The sequence below is a fragment of the Mus pahari genome, chromosome 21 (assembly GCF_900095145.1).
Source record: "Mus pahari chromosome 21, PAHARI_EIJ_v1.1, whole genome shotgun sequence".
NCBI classification, from domain to species: Eukaryota; Metazoa; Chordata; class Mammalia; order Rodentia; family Muridae; genus Mus; species Mus pahari.
Genome location: NC_034610.1, coordinates 20895404 through 20914409, shown reverse-complemented (window position 1 = coordinate 20914409; position 19006 = coordinate 20895404). Strand labels below are relative to the sequence as shown.

Here is a 19006-nt window from a genome sequence, read left to right as displayed (position 1 = left end):
GCATCTAACCGGGTGCTCTAGGGAGAGTGGACGCCCTTTCACTGTATCTGCATCTAACCGGGTGCTCTAGGGAGAGTGGACGCCCTTTCACTGTATCCGCATCTAACCGGGTGCTCTAGGGAGAGTGGACGCCCTTTCACTGTATCCGCATCTAACCGGGTGCTCTAGGGAGAGTGGACGCCCTTTCACTGTGTCTGCATCTAACCGGGTGCTCTAGTGCAGCTGGCCATAGCCAGAAAGCAGAGCTAGTACGCCTTTCTAGGTAGCCGCACTGGGATGAGTCTAGAGCTCATTACCTCCCACTTAGGAAAAGACAGGCAAGAGTCCACAGAGGGACCCTAAGGAGTGGGAAGAGGTGTTCTGAGACATACAATACCCTGGGCAGCTTTGTGAACCTTGACACCCTTCTCCCAAGGCCTAGGAAAGTATAGATCCAAAGACTTACAGAAGCCCTGGGCCTGAGAGAGGATTCTAAAATCCGTACCTACAGCTGAACTTGGGCAGTACTCCTGCCCACCGCTTCAGGCCTAAGCCTTCAGAAACCCAATTTGTTCCAGCCCAGGCCTTCTCAGCACATCCAGAGTGGGCCAGTACTTCCTGAAAGCATGTGTCATGTGGGTCACAGACTGTACAGCCCATATTCAAGGAGGGCAGTCTCCCCTGCTGTCCATCCATTTCATCAGCCAGGGGTTACTCTGGCCACACAGGTTCCTCATGGGTGCCTCCTGCGGGGGAGGTAACATGAAGGTAGATGACGCTGCTTACGAGAGCCTGGGTCTGCGCCCCCGCCACGCTTACTCTGTCTTGGATGTTCGTGATGTTCAGGGCTCCAGGTAGGGGCCCAACGGGCTGAGGGTGGGTAAGTGTGTCGGCACCAGGCACACAGCTTTGGTTCTCAGTCCTGCGATCCACAGGCTCCTGCGACTCCGGAACCCATGGGGCCGTTTCTCCTGGAATGGCAGTTGGTCAGATGAGTGGCCACACTGGCCAGGGCACCTGCGAGCTGAGCTCATGCCACACGGCAGCAGTGAGGGTGTCTTCTGGATGGAGTATAGCGACTTTATCAGGTACCTGCATGCCTCACCCGTCCCAGATGCTCGAGCATCTGGGAGCTGGCCTAGATAAGCAGTGTCTGTGCCCAGCCCCTGCAGGCCTCTGGATGGCAGCTCCTGGTCAGGGAGCCTCGGTCTATAACTACACAGGCTTTTGTGTAAGTCGTTCTGCATCCTTGTGCTGTCCAGGAAATAAGTCAGTTTGCATCACGATGACACACACTGGAGAGGAACAATTTAAAACTAGTAGCACACCACTGTAATCTCAGTGTTCCAATGCCTGAGGCTGAGGCAGGAGAATCCCAAGTTGTTCCTGAAGGACATAGTGAGTTCCAGGCCAGCCTGGGTTTTATGAGTTCCCATCTATCTATCTATCTATCTATCTATCTATCTATCTATCTATCTATCTATCTATCTATCTATCTATCTATCTATCTATATCACATCACTCATGGCTTCAAAGTTTCAGCACATGATCAGTTAACTCCATTGCTTTAGATATGGTGAGGCAGAAGGGTGTGGCAGAGCAAAGTTGCTCATCCCATCGCCTCCAAGAAGCAGAGACAGACAGACAGGAAGAGCCATGTATATCCTGTTTCCTACTTGCTCCAACCAGGCACCACCTCTCGATAGCCTTTCCATTCAGCTATGAACTCACTGATGGCTTCACCCATCAATGAGGTTAATTCCCTCCTGGCTGCAGTAGCAGCTGGGGAGCAGACACTTCACATACAAACCACAGCAGAGCAGCAGCCTAGAGGCTTGCCTCCTGGTCAGAGAACCTTTTCTGGAAAGATGCTGGGGCTTCTAGCTCAGGGAGGGAGTGGTAGGAGACAGCCTGCTGTGAGTGCTGGAAGCTGAGCACCAAGCCCCCCCCCCCCCGTGTGAGTAAGCATGGCACCCCAGAGCGGCCATTGGGTTGTGCTCCTCCCTACTTAGGTACTTTGACTCTGTGGACATCTGCAAGGTGCACTCAGACTGGCAAGAGGCGCGGGTCCAGGGCTGCTTCCCAAGCACTGCCAGCGGGCCTGTGGAGGTGACGGCGCTCACGGTGCTGGAGCGCGCCTCGCTCGAGTTTGCCCTCTTCCAGGAGGGCAGCAGGTAGGCAACAGGGTGGCCACTATTCCAAGCTAGGAGCTCATGGCTGTGGCCATGTGAGCACCCAGCCTATTGTTTCTGGCCCTCAGGCGCTCGGATTCCGTGGACGGCCACCTCCTGGATCTGTGCATCCTAGTGTTCCGGGCCACTTTTGGCACTGGTGGCCGCCTGAGCCTGGGCCGCCTCTTGGCCCACAGCAAACGTGCTGTTAAGAAGTTTGTGAACTGTGATGTCATGCTGGAACCTGGGGAGTATGCTGTGGTATGCTGTGCCTTCAACCACTGGAACCCTGCTCCACCAGGGCCCCCAGCCCAGGGTAAGGGCCCCAGCCAGATGAGGCCCACACCCTCCTTCCCAACCTCCGAGCCCCAAAGCCCACCCACGGGAAAGCTGCTGGCTCCCTTATCCACACCCCCCACAGCCTCCAGCCCCTCAGCAGGGGTCCCCCGAGGTGCCCCCGAGCCACCTGGCCACGTACTCGCAGTGTACAGCTCCAGGCTGGTCATGGTGGAGCCGGTGGAGGCGCAGCCAACCACACTGGCCGATGCCATCATCCTGCTCACTGAGAGCCGGGGCGAGCGGCATGAGGTGGGTGGGGTCCTGATGGGGGAGGGCAGAGGGTGGGCAACCACCAGCCCTGGCCCACCCACCCTGTGCCTGTGCCCAGGGTCGAGAGGGCATGACCTGCTACTACCTGACTCATGGCTGGGCGGGGCTCATCGTGGTAGTGGAGAACCGGCACCCCAAGTCCTATCTGCATGTGCAATGTGACTGCACCGACAGCTTCAATGTGGTGTCCACACGTGGCAGCCTGCGCACCCAGGACAGTGTACCACCGCTGCACAGGTGGGTACCTCATCTTTTCTTGCCTACCCTAGGCTCTGGTCTTCCACTGGTCCTCATCAGCCCTTTCCTGCAGGCAGGTCCTGGTGATCTTGTCTCAGCTGGAAGGCAATGCTGGATTCTCTATCACCCATCGCCTGGCACATCGCAAGGCAGCCCAGGCCTTCCTCAGTGACTGGACAGCCTCTAGGGGTACCCACAGCCCCCCACTCACACCTGATGTGGCTGGCCTACATGGACCCCGGCCACTGTGACTGCAGTTCCCTAGGGCAAGGGCTGTGTGCAGATCTACCCACCTGCCCCCCTACATGCACTTTATGAGGGAGACCCCCAATGGAGGATGCTTGAACCAGAATCTCAGGACCCTGCCCAGGGAGCCGCCAGCCACAGGGTGCAGCCTCCCTTGGGCCTCCCTCCCCTCCTATCCCACCCCACTACCCTCAGTACCCCACCAGGTCTCCCAGCTGCCATGCAGAATACCTCGAACCGGGTGGGCTTCATTCCAGTACTCCTGTCTTGAGCCCTGGGGACAGCTTCAGATGGCCAAGGCCCAAAGGGGGCAGCCCTGTGAATATGGGATCACTTATTACGGAGAGGCAGCCCAGATAAATGTTTGCAGAACCAGTAGGGGTATTAGAGGCCATGCCCTGCAGTGAGAACCTGGGCAACCCTTTGTTGGGGCTCAGATCTGCTTCTCCCCTTGGTTTGTTCCCAAGCCCAGCTCCCTGCCCTAATGATCAGGGTCCTGATAGCCCTGGCATATGAGCAGTGCATTGCAGGAAGCAGATGCCTGGTGGCCATCGGCCAGGGCCTGGGGACAGCTACACCTCCTGCAACACTATGCAATTCCTGGAGTTCCTGCCAGGATCGAAGCCATGATGGGGCCACAGGCCAGGAGCCAGGCCCAGCCCTGCTGTCTGGAGAAGCGCTTTGTCCTTAGTTTCCCTGGCCACAGTCAGCTCTGCCCATGGCCTCAGTCTGTCCACAAAGAGGGATATCCCCTACTCCACAGGCACATGTAAGGTGTAACTGACTACTCCCTAGGTGAGGGAGCCAAGCTGCCCACCTGCCCAGCATTCCCCCAGCTGCTTGTCAAGATCAGAGCCTTTACCTGCCACATGGATGCCTGAGTCATTTCCTGGGTCCCCCTGGCTGCCACTGTCCTGCAGCCCCTAGGTGGTGGGCAGCTCCCATGCCCACTGTCCCTGCCTCCATGGGGCTTGCTAGGGTTTTATACCTAGAGAAACATTCCCCTCCCTCTGGGCCTCCTTTTACTCTGAGCTGTGAGTATTTTTAACCCTGTAAATAGGACCAGCTCTTCGGACACAGAGACCATTTTATCAGCTGTCAGCCCCTCCCCTGTTCCATGATGCACCCCACAGGCCATTTCCACTCAGGCTCCACGGACCAAATAAAAGTGTTTTGTTTTGTAAGAAGCTTGCATTCTGTTGTCACCCTTTCAGTACCTACACACACAAAAACAGGCTCCTCCAAAGGCCAGGGTGGATAAACCTGGATAAACTCCAGAGGAATACCAGGGGGATTGTAAGGTGACAGTTCTTGCTTCTGCCTAAGAGTCAGGTGAGCTATGGCCCAGCCAGACTCCTCAAGCAGGAGTGAGTATACAGGAGTGACAGAGGCTGGAGCCCATCTCCAGGATCTGAGCCCCACAGCCAGGTAAGACCAACACGGCAGGCAGGACAATGTGTATGTGAGGCTTTTTTTTTTTTCCTGCCTGCACTGGGGGGATGAAGGCTGTCTAAATCCATCAGTCACCAAGAAGGAGCAGATGGAGCCAGAGGGTGAGTGAGGCTGTAGCTGCTGCTCTCTTCTTGGCTGGTGTGCTGTGTCCCCTCCCAGCTTGGTTCAGGCTGGGCACATCTCATATCACAGGTGACGCTAAGCTGCTCAGCCCATCTCTGGCCAGCAGCCCAGGCCCCTTCAGGAGCTAGAGGATGCCCCTGGGCAAGCGGGGGCTGGGGGTTCACGGCCAGAGTGCACTGCGTAAGAGGCCTGTCACAGGCCAACCCATCGAATGTGAAAGCAATTAAAGCCACCAGCAGTGTTCGCTCCAGGCGGGCCTCGGGCAGCGGGGCAGCTGCCACAACACATCTCACCTCGCCGCCCACAGCGCCTTCCCTGCCCCTATGCGGCTGCGCACCAGGCTGGACCTCTTACAGTGGAGGGGCAAGACCTATCCCTATGTGTACTTTTGGCAGGAGCTAGTTCTGGGCATCTTTGGCAGCCAAAGACCAGTCGCTCTAGAGACCCCTTCCTCTGCCCTGCTCACCTGGTACCCACCACAGCGGCCTCTGCAACTCCAGCCCCAAAACAACTCAAGAGAAAGGCCAGGATTTTCCCAGGGCAAGATGGAGGTCCAGCCATTGCATGCTCATCCACTCTGGTTGGTCTCAGCACACTTTCCCTTTTCCCTCCATGTGGACCCCAGCATACGGGGGAGGGAGAGCAAAGGGGCATCCAGAGGGGAGTTGTACACATAAGTAAAACTCTTGGACTAGTATTGGGAGGGGGCTGGGGCCCCTAAAAAGGCTGCTTGATCCTGGTTAGGGTAAGAGGCCTAAAGGATGGAGGCAGTGCTGACAAAGCAGACTTTGCACTCCAGTCTCAGCAGGCTAGGCTAGACTTCGGTGGATTGTCCTGTGTCCTGTGCAGGGGGTCACAAAGCCCAAGAGAGCAACAAGATTAATGACTAGCGCAGTGGACACGGGGGTTGTAAAGCTCACTGCCCCTTGTCTGTGACCACCTCATCTTCACAGCATTTCTATTCTTCTATGTCGACAGTTCGAGAAGCCATCAACCTGTTCTTGGTTTTCCTCAAATTCCTAGTCCTCATTGGCCCTGTGTCCCTCTGGTCCTTTCTCTTGGCCTACTGTCTTCATTGCTAGCCGTTGTGGCCTTCCCAGGGCGGGCAGTGGCATGTTCTCACTTGCGAGGCATCCCTGTCAGAAGCACTTAGTGTACAAATTAGCCATGGCCTCCCTGCCTCCCTGCGCAGAGCTCTGGGCGCTGGGCTGACAGGGTTTCAGTTCCCAGCCCTCTTCTACCTGCCTGGGGCGCACAGCAGCCTGGTGTGGACCCCTGGCCACCACCCACAACCAATCAGGAGGTTCCCAATGATCAACCAAAAATTTCCTGAACCCCAACTTTGAGTTAAAAGGGGTGCCCACTACAGGGTTCATTCAGTGAAATTGTGGGGACTTCAAAGCTGAGGCTCAGCTCTTAGATTACTCCAGGAGTGGTAAAAACCCTAGTGTAGAGAGCAGTAGAGGGGTCTGAACATAGGGACAGCTCACAGGCCCCCACTGCCCCACCCGCCATCCTGCCTGCCATTCAGGCAGGGAAAATCATCTGTGACAGGCCCAGGAAGGCTGGCCCCGGGGGCCCGCAGAGCAACGAACACAGCTCCACTTCCCAACATATGGCTGCTGTCGGCCCCAGGCACTGCTCAACCAGTGCTAGGCTCAGAGACCGGGTGGGGGCCTTGGCAGCCTGAGCTTGTCCCACCCACCTGGACAGGCCGGCTGCTCCCTCTAAAGGAAGAAGCCCCTGTCCAGCTGGAATGGTCCCATGCTCCCATGAAAGGGAGTTTACAAACATCACATACACACACACACACACACACACACACACACACACACACACACGACACCTGGCTCAGATCCTCCAAGGAATATTGGAGTGTCACCCATCCAGTTGCCCAGGACATAGTGGCAGCCCTTTCTGAATCCAGGTTGTTGAATAAGCCAGCATGTCCAGGAATAGATGACTCAGACCCCAGGGAGAAGATTCCCTAGAGTTCTCTATGGCCCCTTTATGGGTTCCACCCATGTCCTCCCCTCCAGAGTCCTATGTAGTCTCCAGATCCCACTGCCTCTCCTGTACTGTGTACTCCTACACTGCAGCTTTCTGGGGCCATCAAGACCTGCAGCCTCCAGCCAGTACAGAACTTCAGGCCTGATCCCATCTCGGCAGTCAAGTCCGCAGCCTGCCTACAGTCCCCAAGGACACTTTGAATGGACAAGAGAGGTGAAACCCCAAAGATAGCTCTTTCTCTCTGGAATGGCGATTTCACATGGCCTCTAGATGTCTTGTGCTCCTAAGGTACAGAATGAGCTGTGGTATACTGTGTGGCACTAACCTCCTCTAGAGCTTCACATTAGCTGTCACTCCATGGAGTCCTCTGTGCACAGGCTTTAGACCCTGTTTAGCTCGATCCACTGTCCCTCTGACCATGGTGAAGTACTAGCCAGTCCAACCCCTACCTGTTTTGCTGAGGGCTGCAGCACTGAGGGAATGAGACAGGGCGGAGTCTAGCTCACAAGCCCCCGGCACACACAGGGCCAATGCTAACGGAGGTGACGGGTGGGCAGCCATGGGCAGATCAAGCTGAGGTTAATGACTGAGATAAGTCTCCAGCTGAGGGTAAAGACAAGGCCCACACCAGGAAAGAACACCAGGTCCCTGTCCTAGTGAAGGACCCAGGAGTGGCCTAAGACGGGGGGGGGGGGGGGCTCTACTCTTGAGCAGAGCAGGACACTGTTTTGGGAATGTGGGCAGGGTCTCAGGTTCAGACTGACAAGCAGAAACACAAAGCTATGGGGCCTCAGCCACCCAACAGGAGGTAGGGCCACCTCCTAGAGCTTATGGTCCCCAACTCCCAAAGGGTTGGATAGAAGGCCCAAGAGGAGGTATCATGTGAGGGAGGAGAGGAAGGGCAGTCACGAAAGGCTGTACATGCCTGCAAGTCCCTTAGGCAGGAGGTGGGCGACTGTCAGGCACACCAAGCTCTCCAGACCTACATGAGCAAGCCCAGAGCTCAGGAGTCTAGGAAGCACAAAAAATATGTCCAGGGAAAAGATATCTGCCTGGAGAGAGGGCTCAGAGGTTAAGAGCATCAACTACACTTGCAGAGGTCCTGAGTGCAGTTCCCAGCAACCACATGGTGACTCACGACCATCTGTGATGGGGTCCAACGACCTTTCCTGGTGTGTCTGAAGACAGCTACAGTATGTACTCATATGCATAAAATGAATAAATAATTATTTTTAAAAAAGAAAAGATACCTTGGGGCTGTTTTGGGTTTTTGGTTTTGGTTTTGATTAGGTCTCTTCCTTTCCTCTCACTCAAATTTCTAGAAAGGCCGATAAAAGGTAGTAGTGCTGGGCACGTGGGCCCCCCACTTCCCTCCCACCTTTGCCATTCTGGGTATGGACACGTTCTATCTGTCTCCCTCCTCTGGGCCTCCATAGGGCTGGCCTAGGCAGTGGCCATCCCTAGGGCTGTCGACCTCATAAGTGAGATGCCACATGGCATACCTCTTGGTTTCTTCCACAGACCACAGGCTCAGTCATCTGAGCTACACGGGGCTTTACTCCCTGGATGCCAGAGCCAGGCTTCCTCTGGACAGTGGCCACATCCTCCAGCCTGCCCATATTGTCAGACAGCCTATTCCCTAATTCCCAGAAAGAGGATCGCTAGAGTACAGAGGTGTCCTTGAAAAAAAGAAAAAGGGCCCATGCCTAGTGCCCCCACTCTCCTTGTCTCAGAGTGACCTGACTCTGCATTCATCTCTAGTTAGTGCCCATGAGGAGCTGGTCTTCTGGCCCTAGGACTACTGGCACAGTGGCCATTCAAGCTGTCTCCTGGCCCCAGGCCACCTGCATGGTCAGCTGATTAGCTGAGCCAGGCAGGCAGAAAGGAGCATGCTGTACAATCCATACCTAACACCACTCCCAGCTCTGGATGTCCCTCAGTTGGGAGGGGGCTGCCTTTGTGGAAGGTGGCATGGAGACAGAAGGAAACTAGACTGGAGAGGCCCTGCTCCTTAACCAGTAGTAACCTTTGAACACTGGCCAACAGCTGAGCCCCGGCCATTATGTCTGCCACACAGACATGGGACCAGAAGTACTGAATGCTTGTTGCCCTGAACCTTATGACTGCTCCGTGTACCAACCCAGAATCACTAGAGAGATTTCACTTCTTCCACAAATCTCAACTGGGGAAATCCTAGGAACCAGTAGTGAACCTGGAAGAGCCTTAGGATCCCAAGAGTCTTTGGACCACAGCCTCCACAGGGCAAGCCTGGGGCAACAATTACCCTTCTATGCTTGAAAAACCATGCAGCACACCTCTGGGCTAAGGTATCCTCCCCAGTCACAGGCTGACTCCAGACAGACAGACAGACAGAGCAGGAGGGAGGGAGGGACGGAGGGAGCCATGCTCACATGCACCCCTGGAACTCACCAATTACTCAAATTTCCCTGGGACCAGGCTAAAAGTGTGAGCCCAGATTTTAAGTTTTGACAACCCAGGAGCAGTTCTGGCCATGAAGACATTACATGAAGCATTCACTGTGTGCTCAGCATTCCAAACCCTCCTGGGTCCTTTGTCACCCCATAGCCCTTCCAGAAGAAGCCACCAGTGGGGATGAAGCCCTTCAGATAGTGGGCACTGGCACTGAATCTCCTGAAGCAGGGAGGGCCTCCTAGGACCTAGGACGTAAAAAGTGGGGGCTGGGAGTGGCGGGATGTATCCAGGGGTAGGGGTTGTCAGTGCATGGTGACCATCAGCGGGTAGAGCAAGGGGTGTGGGAGACGCCTCCTGTTTGGAGTAAAGGAACTACATAGGTTCTCTGGCTTGCCCAGTGGAAGCTGGCAAGGAGATTTAGACTCCACCGCCTGAGCTCTGGGCTTTGGCCTCTCCTAGTCCGCTCTGGAGGCTCCCTGTCCTAGGGTTCAGCCCCGAGGCCTTGATTTGGGTGGGCAGGCGGTTGTCAGGGGCCAGAGCCCTGACTGATGCGTGCTGACGCCCCCTCTTGCCGCTGCGGGGACCCGGGAGACTTGGCTGCCTCTACGCACCCCCGCGGCAGCCTGCAGGCGTCGGGGGCGGGGACGGTGCCAGGCGCCCCTCACTCGGCCCCGCACCTGCGCGCCACTCCAAGCTCTTGCGGCACTGTGGCGGGTCCGGCCTCGCTCCCTCCTGGAGCCGTCCCAGCGCGTCCGGTGAGTGCGCAGGGCAGTGTACTAAGAGGTGGGAGCCGTCTGCTGCTGAGACTGTCCCGCCTCCCGCGCCCAGCCTGGTCGGAGGTCGCTGCGTTTGGAAGCTCTCGCCGTGGCGCACGCGCTTCTCTGCCAACTTTGGTGGGCGCCTGCGAGTCGGCGTCGGGGAACGCGGGAGGCGGCGGCGGCGGCACCGGGGAGTTGCCGCCGCTTCTAGCTCTGGACCTCAGTTACCCCGCGGTGTTCGCAAGTAGGAAGTTTGACCCTTTGCCTGACGCACATTTAGCAGACGCCGTAGGCTCGGTTCGGCGGACGCGGTAAGGTGAGCGGGCGGCACTTCCCGCGAAGTTGGGGCTCCGGCTCTGGACGGAATGGAATGCACAGAAAGGGCTGCTTGTGATCCCAGCACCATGAGGGTTCGTCAGGGCGGCGGCCGCAGCGGGGAGGCAAAAGAAAGATGTTTGGGTCCCAGCTATCCACTTCAGCTCCCGCGCCCATCCCTGTAGGACACTGAGTCTCAAGAGGGTCAACGGATGGGTGGGCTGACCCTTCCAGCTATTAGTTTTCCAGACCAGGCACGCAGCCAGGGAGCCCATGCCAGGTCATTAGTTGGGGTTGCGACTGGGGCCGGGCAGGATGAGTGTGCCTTTGTGTATGTGGGGCTAGTGTAGGGATATGCCCTGTGGTGGACCAGTGCCCAGCATCCTCTGGGTTTTGGAGAGGTCAGCACCTCGGTGCCTGGTCTGGAGGGAGGCACAGGAGGAGCCCCAACTCCTGGATCCAAGGCCCCAGGAGGACCACCTAATCCGGGCTGGGAGGTTGGTTTAAGCGGTAGCACCAATCCGCACAGCTGTGTGGCTCCCAGGGCTGGGTGATCGATAGCCCCTGCACAGACGCCTCTGTCGCCTGAGCACACATGCCTATCTGTCATCACATCTTGTGGAGGGGGGGCGGGGGTGAGGTGGAGGGGGGCGGAATGCAGGCAGAAGAGACTGCCTGTATACATGCCAAGTCCAGGCTAGATCTGCAATCCTCCAGGGGGCCCCTGACCCTTTCCTGAGCCAGCATCCACCGCCCAACCTTTGAGTCTCCCTCAATCTATGTTTGCTCAGTCATCTCTAGAGCCCAGGCTGGCCATGTGACCTGTGTGAATCCCAGCCTTTTGGCATGCAGTGCTTTCCACCCATCTAGCTGCCTACCTAAGGGGTACCCACCTGATCTTAGGTGGGACTAAAGGTGAATATCTATCATGGGCAAAGTGTAATGGCCAGCATGCAAGAGAGCTGAGTTCAGCAACTGCCTTCCACTCCCATCCGTCCCTGCTGTTCAAATCATGCGACACATGTGTGTCTGCATCCATGATGAGTTTATGACCAAGTGTGAGTCACCAGTCATGTCTTCATGTGTTCTCGGGCATAGTCTGTAATGTAGATATACTCTCGTGAAGAGGCACATCCATCCTGAGTGGGAAGTGGTGTGGATGTGTGTGCCCTTTGTGGCACACCCTGTGCCTGGTTAGCTCAGCCATGCAGGAGCTGTTTCTTTAGGCATAGAACAAGGATTCCTTGGGAATCTTGCACGCTTGTATGCACACACCCAAAGCCTATGTGCACACCCACCATGCACAAGCTCGAGTGCTGGGAGAGTGGACAGCCCAGGTGGTGGCCCAGATGGAGTGAAGGGAGACGCTTCTGAGTCAGTGTGCAGGACGTGAGGAGAAGAGGGTCTTGGCTGAGCACGGTCACTGCAGGCTCAGTCACTGACCTGCCTGAAGCCACCCAGATGGAGCTGGGTTGAGCAGGTGGCTGTGCCATGGGGCCATGCTGTGACATCCACTCCCCCCAGCCTGGATTTGCCTCATGTGTGGCTGAACCCCCTAAGAGCTCTCCAGTGCACACTTGGCACTTCACTGGCTAGCTCGGGTTGCACACATGCACTCTCACACACATTTGAGGACATGCAGTGTTAGTCAGAGCTCAAAGTCTCTGTTGGTTTCTAATCTTGGTGGTTTGCTTCAGTTTCTGGTAGGGGCAGGTGGCTCAACCAAGGAAGTGTTTCTAGAGGGCCATCAGACTGGTGGCTCTGGCTACACATGGATGCTCTCATTCCCTTACCAAATGCTCAGCGGGTACTGCCTGGTACAGAGAGCAGAGACTAAATGGAGACCAGTTACCCCAGAAACTGGCCTGCAGGGCCAACTGGGCCCCAGCAGTGGGGATTTGTACAGGGTCACTCGGTAGATCAAATCCACCCAGATACACTTAGTTTCAGATAAGCTATACTTTGTTAGCAATGACCTCTCTAGGTCCTCCCAAAACCATCCTTACCTTGCAAGCTTACCTGTGTCTACCTGGATCAGAATCCCTAGCTGCCTCTACTTTCTGCCCACCCCCCCCCCACACACTGTTTTTTTCCTTTTCTTTGTACAGAATCTCACTGTGTACCTCTGGACAACCTGGATCTCACAGCAACCCCCCTGCCTCAGCTCCCCAAATTATGGGATCATGGGCTAGTGCCACCATATCCCCTCTCAAAAGAATGAAAGGTCTAAAGAACAAAGGTCAGGCCTGGCAGTGGTGGCGCATGCCTTTAATCCCAGCACTTGGGAGGCAGAGGCAGGCGGATTTCTGAGTTCAAGGCTAGCCTGGTCTACAGAGTGAGTTCCAAGACAGCCAGGGCTACACAGAGAAACCCTGTCTCAAAAAAAAGAAAGAAAGAAAGAAAGAAAGAAAGAAAGAAAGAAAGAAAGAAAGAAAGAAAGAAAGAAAGAAAAGAACAAAGGTCAGAGGCCTTGGGGCAGAGCAAACTGGACTGTGGCTTCATGGGTTCTGATGCAGGGACCCCTAGCAACGAAGAGCAGAGAGTGCCAGAGAGTGCTTGGCGTTAACTGGGTCTTTGTCTTTCCTATCTGCAGGTGGCCATGGTGCCCAGGCTTGCCTGCTAGCAGGCTGCCATGTCTCGAGAGGCAGGTTCATGCCGGGTGGGCACGGGGACGAGGGCACGGTCCCGGAAGCCCAAGAAGCCGCATTATATCCCACGGCCCTGGGGCAAACCCTACAACTACAAGTGCTTCCAGTGCCCCTTCACCTGCCTGGAGAAGTCACATCTTTATAACCACATGAAGTACAGCCTCTGCAAAGATTCCCTCTCTCTACTGTTAGACTCCCCTGACTGGGCATGCCGCCGCGCAGCCCCCTCACCCAGGCCTCGGGTGCCCACCCCCAACTGCTCCACAGACTTCTCAGATCCTAGTAGCAAGCCAACCGAGCCAGATATCAATATCACTGACAGCTTCTCCCAGCGTCGTTGTGGCAGGGGCCCCAAACCTGGACCAGAGGAGTCGACAGGGCCACTGCCCCCACTGGCTAGACCCATCCGGAAGGGTCCAGGCACCAGTGGCCTTTTGGCAGAGTCTTGGAAGCCAGGACTGAGTGGTGGCATGCTGAGTGGGGCTTTAGGGACTATAGCTTCAACCACAGGCTCTGAGAGTAGTGTCCCCTGCTACCCACCACCTGCCCAGGGTGAGTTCCCTGAAGCCCAGAGCCTCCATTTATCATTGCTGGGTGTCAACTACCCTCTTGGCCCAGGCCTCTTCTCCTATCTGGGGCCCTCACTGGCTGCTGCAGCAGCCCACATGCCCTTCTTGGCCTCAGCAAGCCCTTTGCTGCCCCCCACAGCCTTCCCAGCCCCACAGACACCCGAGCGTCCAGGCCTGGCCCCCCGCCTGTACTACCCGCTACTACTAGAGCATGGCCTAGGACAATCATCAGGCAGGGCTGCCCCTGCCAAGTCCTCTGTGCCCCTCAAGGGGCCTCCTGGGGCTCTGTCTGCTCCTGGGTTGCTGAAGGTGCCTGTGCCAGGGCCGGGGGGACCCTGGCCCCATGGCACTTCCAGAGACCCAGGGCATGACGGCGGGCTGGGGAGAGTGACTCAGAGCAACCCGCAGAAGAGGCTGCCCACGGGCAACGTGCCTGGGCTCCCAAAGGCCCCCTTGAACCTGGCAAAATTTGGCTGTCAGAGCAGGTGGGTATCAGGAGCTTTGGGTCCTAGTGTGGGGGGTGTCAGGGCTGGGCTGGGTGGGAGGCTAGACCATCTTCACCTAACTCACTAGGAGTAGAGACTTCAGGCAGAGGGACCTGATACCAGATAGTCCTGTTTAGTCTGGAGCCTCTTATTTCCCCTGGGGTATGGGTGACACTGAGCAGAAGACACAAGCTGGGGCTAGAGGGACACTAAGGGGAAGGATAGCCTTCTGACTGGCTTCTTCTTCTCAGCCTGCCGGCAGGCTCCTCCCTCATACTCTGGCCTGAGGACAAGGAGCCAGGTGACCCTGAGGCCTCGGGTCCTGAGGTCCACCTTCTGCAGCATCCACAAGGCCAAGGGCTAGGAAGTACAGTCCCAGTGGGAGAGGACCTGACCCAGGCCTTTGGTGACTACGCCAGGGTGGAGCAGTGCTTGGGGCAGCTGGCACCAGCTGGGGGTCTAGCCCCCAGACCTCTTCGGGAACAGCTTGGCAAGATTCGCCGAGAGCTGTTCACTATCCATCAGGCGCTGGCCCGGGCAGCTCGTCCACTGGACACACCCTTGGACCTCTCGGTGAAGCGTGTGCCTACCAAGGGAACTGAGGCACCTGCAGAATCCTGGGAGCTGCGTGACCCAGGCCCTGCGCTGGCAAGGGGGACCTCAGAGCCCTCCAGCATATTGGGTCCTGTACTTGAGCCTTTCTCGAGCCGCACCACCAAGTGTGAGGCTGACTCCAGTGTCCCTCCTCCTATCCTCCCCCTCCAGGCCCCCGAGGACCCTGTAATTCCTGGTGGTGCCTGGGGTAATCGGCTTGGAGCTGGCAGCTCCCAGACCCCTAAAGACACCCCGAGCTTGCCGATCCTCCCAAGTGCTGACGTCTGTTCACAGCCACCGTAGAGTATGGGTTCCTCTCCCCGATCTGGGCCCCGTTGTCTGGGCCTGTCCAGTGTCAGTGTGCATGTGTTCTGAACGGATACCCGCCCCCCACCCAGACTCCCCCACCAGCCCGTGGTAGAGACTTACCTATGCGCTCACATGGACATAGCAAGGTCATGATTTATTTATTGAACGGAGTTGTGGACATTAAAATAGAAACCATCTTCGAACACTCCTTCTTGAGTCTCTTTCCTTTTCTGTCCCTGTTGAGCACCTGGCACCCTCAAGGAAATGTCCCTGGCCTGTGTATCCCAGTGAGCAAGTGTCCTGGACACCATGCTGGGGCTCACCTTTGACCTCAAAAATCCTTATTCTTCCAAAGAGTCTGGGGCCAAGGAGTGGCCCGGGTACACTCAATTAGGGGACGCGGGGAAGAGTGGCAGAGAGGCGGACATAGCAGGATGACCTGGCCTGTTTCAGCTCACTGGGGATGGACAAGGACCCTGCACGTCCTTGGGCCTGAATCCATCCAAGCAGCCTAATGCCAGCTTTGCCTGTGGTAGCCAAAGCCTCCTGCCTTCTATGGCTCCAGGCTGCTCACCCCGTGTGGCCTTCCTGGGCCCCCCGCCAGCCCCTGCAGCCACGATAGGCATCGGTGGCCTTCACAGCTCACTGCTTCCTTCCCAGTACAGCCCTGCTTGGTCTTCCACAGGCCAGGGTGGGAGACAGCCAGGGAGGGCTGCTGGGGCCCCCCAGCCATAGCGAATCACTTTTCTCCCTGGGGAGCTGGGCTCTAGCCCACCCAGCAATGCCCTGAAGTACAAACTGCCCTCCGAGGAGGTACTGTTCTCACTGGGGCTGGACTGACCAGGCTAAGGCCAGTCCGAACAGGACCTTCAGCTGCCCCATTAACCATCTACTCGGGTGATAGCATCAGGAAGCCACCCCACTGTGAGGCATTACAGGTGGCATTGGGGCTAGAGTTCTGGCTGGCCAGCCCAGGGTGCTGGGGGGCTGTAGGCCAAGGCTGACAAAAGCTAGCTGGGCACCATTGACCTGGAGGCTTCCTGGGGCACCGCTGAGGGCAGAGCCAGGGGTCTTAAGTCTGAGCACCTTCCTCTCCATCCCCCGTGTGCCTACCGCCCTGCTTTCTGACCCTGGGAAGCAGCAGCATCTAGACTCGCAGGAAGATGCAGGACCAGCTTGACTTCAACTTCTTGGTGGAGATGACAAGAGGATGACCACGATGTGGTCCTGGGCCGGGCAGTGGTGGCACACGCCTTTAATCCCAGCACTTGGGAGGCAGAGGCAGGTGGATTTCTGAGTTCGAGGCCAGCCTGGTCTTCAAAGTGAGTTCCAGGACAGCCAGGGCTACACAGAGAAACCCTGCCTCAAAAAACAAAACCAAAAAAATGATGTGGTCCTGACACAAATATCCTGCCTGGAGGGGTGGCAGAGGACTGGGGTGCCTCCTGGAGGGGTGGCCTATAGCTGTAGAGGACTGGGGTGCCTCCTGGAATAGTCAGGTTTGCCCAACGGAGCTATGTCAGGGCAGTAGACACAAGCCAGAGGGCACAGGCCTAGAGACTGGGGACTCAGCCCAAGCAGCTCAATTTGTCCCTGCAGGAAACTTGTCTGATGACTCCTCCCCTAGCCGTCCTCCCCATTCCCGCCCCTCCCCACACACCCAGGCTGTCTCCAACAACAGAGGCCTGACCTAAAGCCCTGAGGCTCGTTAGCCCCAGGTAAGAAGTATTCTGATCTCTGTGGACTGGACGAGGGGCCAGTGGGGAGCCTGGGAGGTCGGGGTTTGGATGTCTCCCCTGCTGAAGCAGAGGCGCTGTGTGTGTGTGTGTGTGTGTGTGTGTGTGTGTGTGTGTGTGTGTGGTGGTGGTGGTGGTGGTGATGATGGTAGTGGGGGACTAACAGCAGCTTAGGCCATTCAGTGAGGGAGTCATTCCAGGGCTGGGGAACGCAGCTTATCTGCCTCCTCCTTCCCTAGGCAGGACACAGTTCTGCTCGAGATTTGAGCCTTAGAGGTAAACCTCTTACCCTCTTGAGTGTGTGGTGTCTCTCAGACCCCTGCTGCAGACATCTAGAAACCTGTGTGATTACTGCTCTTGGGGACCAGGTAAGCGCTCAGATACCATGCAGCAGCCATCCCCTCCACCTCCCCCCACCCCCAGCTCTTCATCTACAGCGGGAGGGTGCTAGCGCCATCTGCACACATGGATGTTCCAACTCTTTTGCAGCTGCAGAGAAGCCGAGGCCACGACTGCTCGCTGCCCCTGGCCTCCCATCTGTCTTGACTCCTTGACCTCCTGGGCTGCCCCTACCCCAGCCACCTACCCCTGATGTCCTGACCTCAGGCTGGACCAACTTAGAGATGCTGGTTGCTCTTGGTGGCCTCGGCTGCTGGGACAAATCCTGGTGCCAGCAGGGGCTGCAGGGAGCCCCCGAGGCCTGCACTACTCCCCAGATGGTCTGCTCTTCTTGACGGCTGGTGTTGCATCCTGTGTCCATGTGCTGGATCTTGAGGGACACTCCATTTGTCAACTACCCTGCCGCATTCCTAGAATGGGAGCCTTTGTCCCAGAGGATGTGGCGGTGACCACCGCAGGGCTTGTGGCGGTCAGTGACCTCATTCGTGGGGCTGTGTATGCTCTCCAGTACACTTCCTGGGAACCCCAGGGCCTCTGGGTGACTGTAGGCACATCCCTGTCCCCCAGAGGGCTGGCTGTGGATGCTCTTGGCCACTTCCTGGTGACACACTACTTACCTGGAACCGTTCACAGCTTCATGTTAGGACCAACCTGGGAGCCCCTTGTTTCAACCTCCACGCTAGGTCTGGAGGGCCCTTGTTGGGTAGGTCCAGGGCCTGATGGGGGCTTTGCTGTGAGTGAAGAGTCTGGGGATGTACAACTGTTTGGCAGTGCCCACCAGCCTCTGGGCTCCCTAGGAACCCTGACTGGGCATACCTTTGGCCACCCAGCGGGTGTGTGCTCTGATGCAGAGGGTAGCATTATTGTGGCTGATGAGCAGAGGCACCAAGCGACTGTGTTTCCCCGGGTTGGGCCACCCATCTTTTTGCAGTTGGAGGGACTAAAGAGGCCCGTGGGTATGGCCTGTGCCCCCCAGGGCCAACTAGTGGTGGCAGATGCAGGGGACAACTGCATCAAGGTGTACCAGTATCTAGGGGAGATGGCCTGCCGGTAGGCTCTGGGGAAAATAGCCCCTTGCTAGGACTGGCTGGGCCTGAGTCTTCTGTACTATCATGGAAGGTTGGTTAGGCTCCTTGGGGCCTGCTGAGTCTTCTTCTTGACACCTGGTCTTAGCTGTCTTTGTGATTTCCTCTTGGCAAGTGCTCCTATCTACACAGAAACCATGAATCACCATCTCTTGATGAGGTTCTAAACTGGGCCATCCCCACTTCCCTATTAAGTATGCTCATAGCTTTTCATGCCCCTAAAACCCAAGGCCACTCAGTCCCTGGCTCTGCTGAGCTTTGAGGCAACACTGGAAGCTATAGATCCTGGGAGCTGAGGCTGTCTGTCAGCAGATAGCTAGGCAAGATCTCCTGCCAGGTGCCCCAACCCCTATATCCTAATCAGAGGCAGGCAGGCAGCGAGGGTGTGGCTAGGCTGGGTTGGGCAGGTTAGGGGAAGGGTGTGGTCCCTTAGTGTTTCCCCCAGCTTCAAAAATATTCCCACTCTTGAACCTCCAACAGTACCCTGGACCCAACAGAGAGGTAAGGAGTTGGCAAATCAGAGGGGTAAGGTCTACATGTGTCCTGGTAGGGACACATAGCAAGGCTTGACTGAGTCTTCAGGTCCTCTCCTGGACACTCCCTGTTTTGAAAGATGTCTTCAGTTTTCCCCTCAATCCAGTCCAAACCACTTTTGAGCTCTTGGGTGCGGTGCTGGGGAGAGTTCTGGGTAGCCCAGTTTCTTTCATACCATTCAAGACAGACAAGCCTTTCCTCCCATGTTACAGATGAGATCTGGAAGGGGAGGTGTGTGTGTGTGTGTGTGTGTGTGTGTGTGTGTGTGTGTGTGTGTGTGTGCGCGCGCGCGCGCGCAGAAAGAGCTTACTCAA

The 19006-nt window shown here is 56.8% G+C and overlaps 3 protein-coding genes and 1 long non-coding RNA gene across 7 annotated transcripts in view; 3 read left to right on the top strand and 1 right to left on the bottom strand.

Moving 5' to 3' along the window:
- Capn15 (calpain 15) overlaps positions 1–4400 on the top strand; it is a 25719-nt gene extending 21319 nt beyond the window's left edge. For 2 of the 4 annotated variants that reach the window (XM_029533012.1, XM_029533010.1), the window contains 7 exons: positions 708–833; positions 915–1067; positions 1992–2153; positions 2240–2466; positions 2572–2738; positions 2818–2996; positions 3070–4400. In XM_029533012.1, coding sequence (XP_029388872.1) covers positions 708–833; positions 915–1067; positions 1992–2153; positions 2240–2466; positions 2572–2738; positions 2818–2996; positions 3070–3247 — 1192 coding nt within the window. In that variant the 3' untranslated portion in view covers positions 3248–4400. Of the gene's footprint in view, positions 1–707; positions 834–914; positions 1068–1991; positions 2154–2239; positions 2739–2817; positions 2997–3069 lie in introns of all 4 variants that reach the window. The other 2 variants (XM_029533011.1, XM_021221462.2) reach the window with 2 other exon arrangements.
- Positions 1–10543, bottom strand: part of LOC115062770 — a 12042-nt gene extending 1499 nt beyond the window's left edge. Inside the window, exons 1-6 of the long non-coding RNA XR_003842699.1 lie at positions 9258–10543; positions 3474–3575; positions 2629–3094; positions 1072–1274; positions 799–950; positions 576–725 (exon numbers count right to left, since the gene is read on the bottom strand). This is a non-coding gene — a long non-coding RNA (uncharacterized LOC115062770). The remainder of the gene's footprint in view (positions 1–575; positions 726–798; positions 951–1071; positions 1275–2628; positions 3095–3473; positions 3576–9257) is intronic.
- Positions 9434–15138, top strand: Prr35 (proline rich 35). Its single transcript, XM_021220885.2, has 3 exons — positions 9434–10015; positions 12927–14035; positions 14287–15138. Exons 2-3 carry the CDS (start codon positions 12966–12968, stop codon positions 14930–14932), a joined length of 1716 nt encoding a protein of 571 aa, XP_021076544.1. The 5' UTR covers positions 9434–10015; positions 12927–12965; the 3' UTR covers positions 14933–15138.
- Positions 15139–17524: 2386 nt separating this feature from the next.
- Positions 17525–18632, top strand: Nhlrc4 (NHL repeat containing 4). The gene has a single exon (XM_021220882.2). It carries the CDS (start codon positions 17711–17713, stop codon positions 18125–18127), a length of 417 nt encoding a protein of 138 aa, XP_021076541.1. The 5' UTR covers positions 17525–17710; the 3' UTR covers positions 18128–18632.
- Positions 18633–19006: the final 374 nt, after the last annotated feature.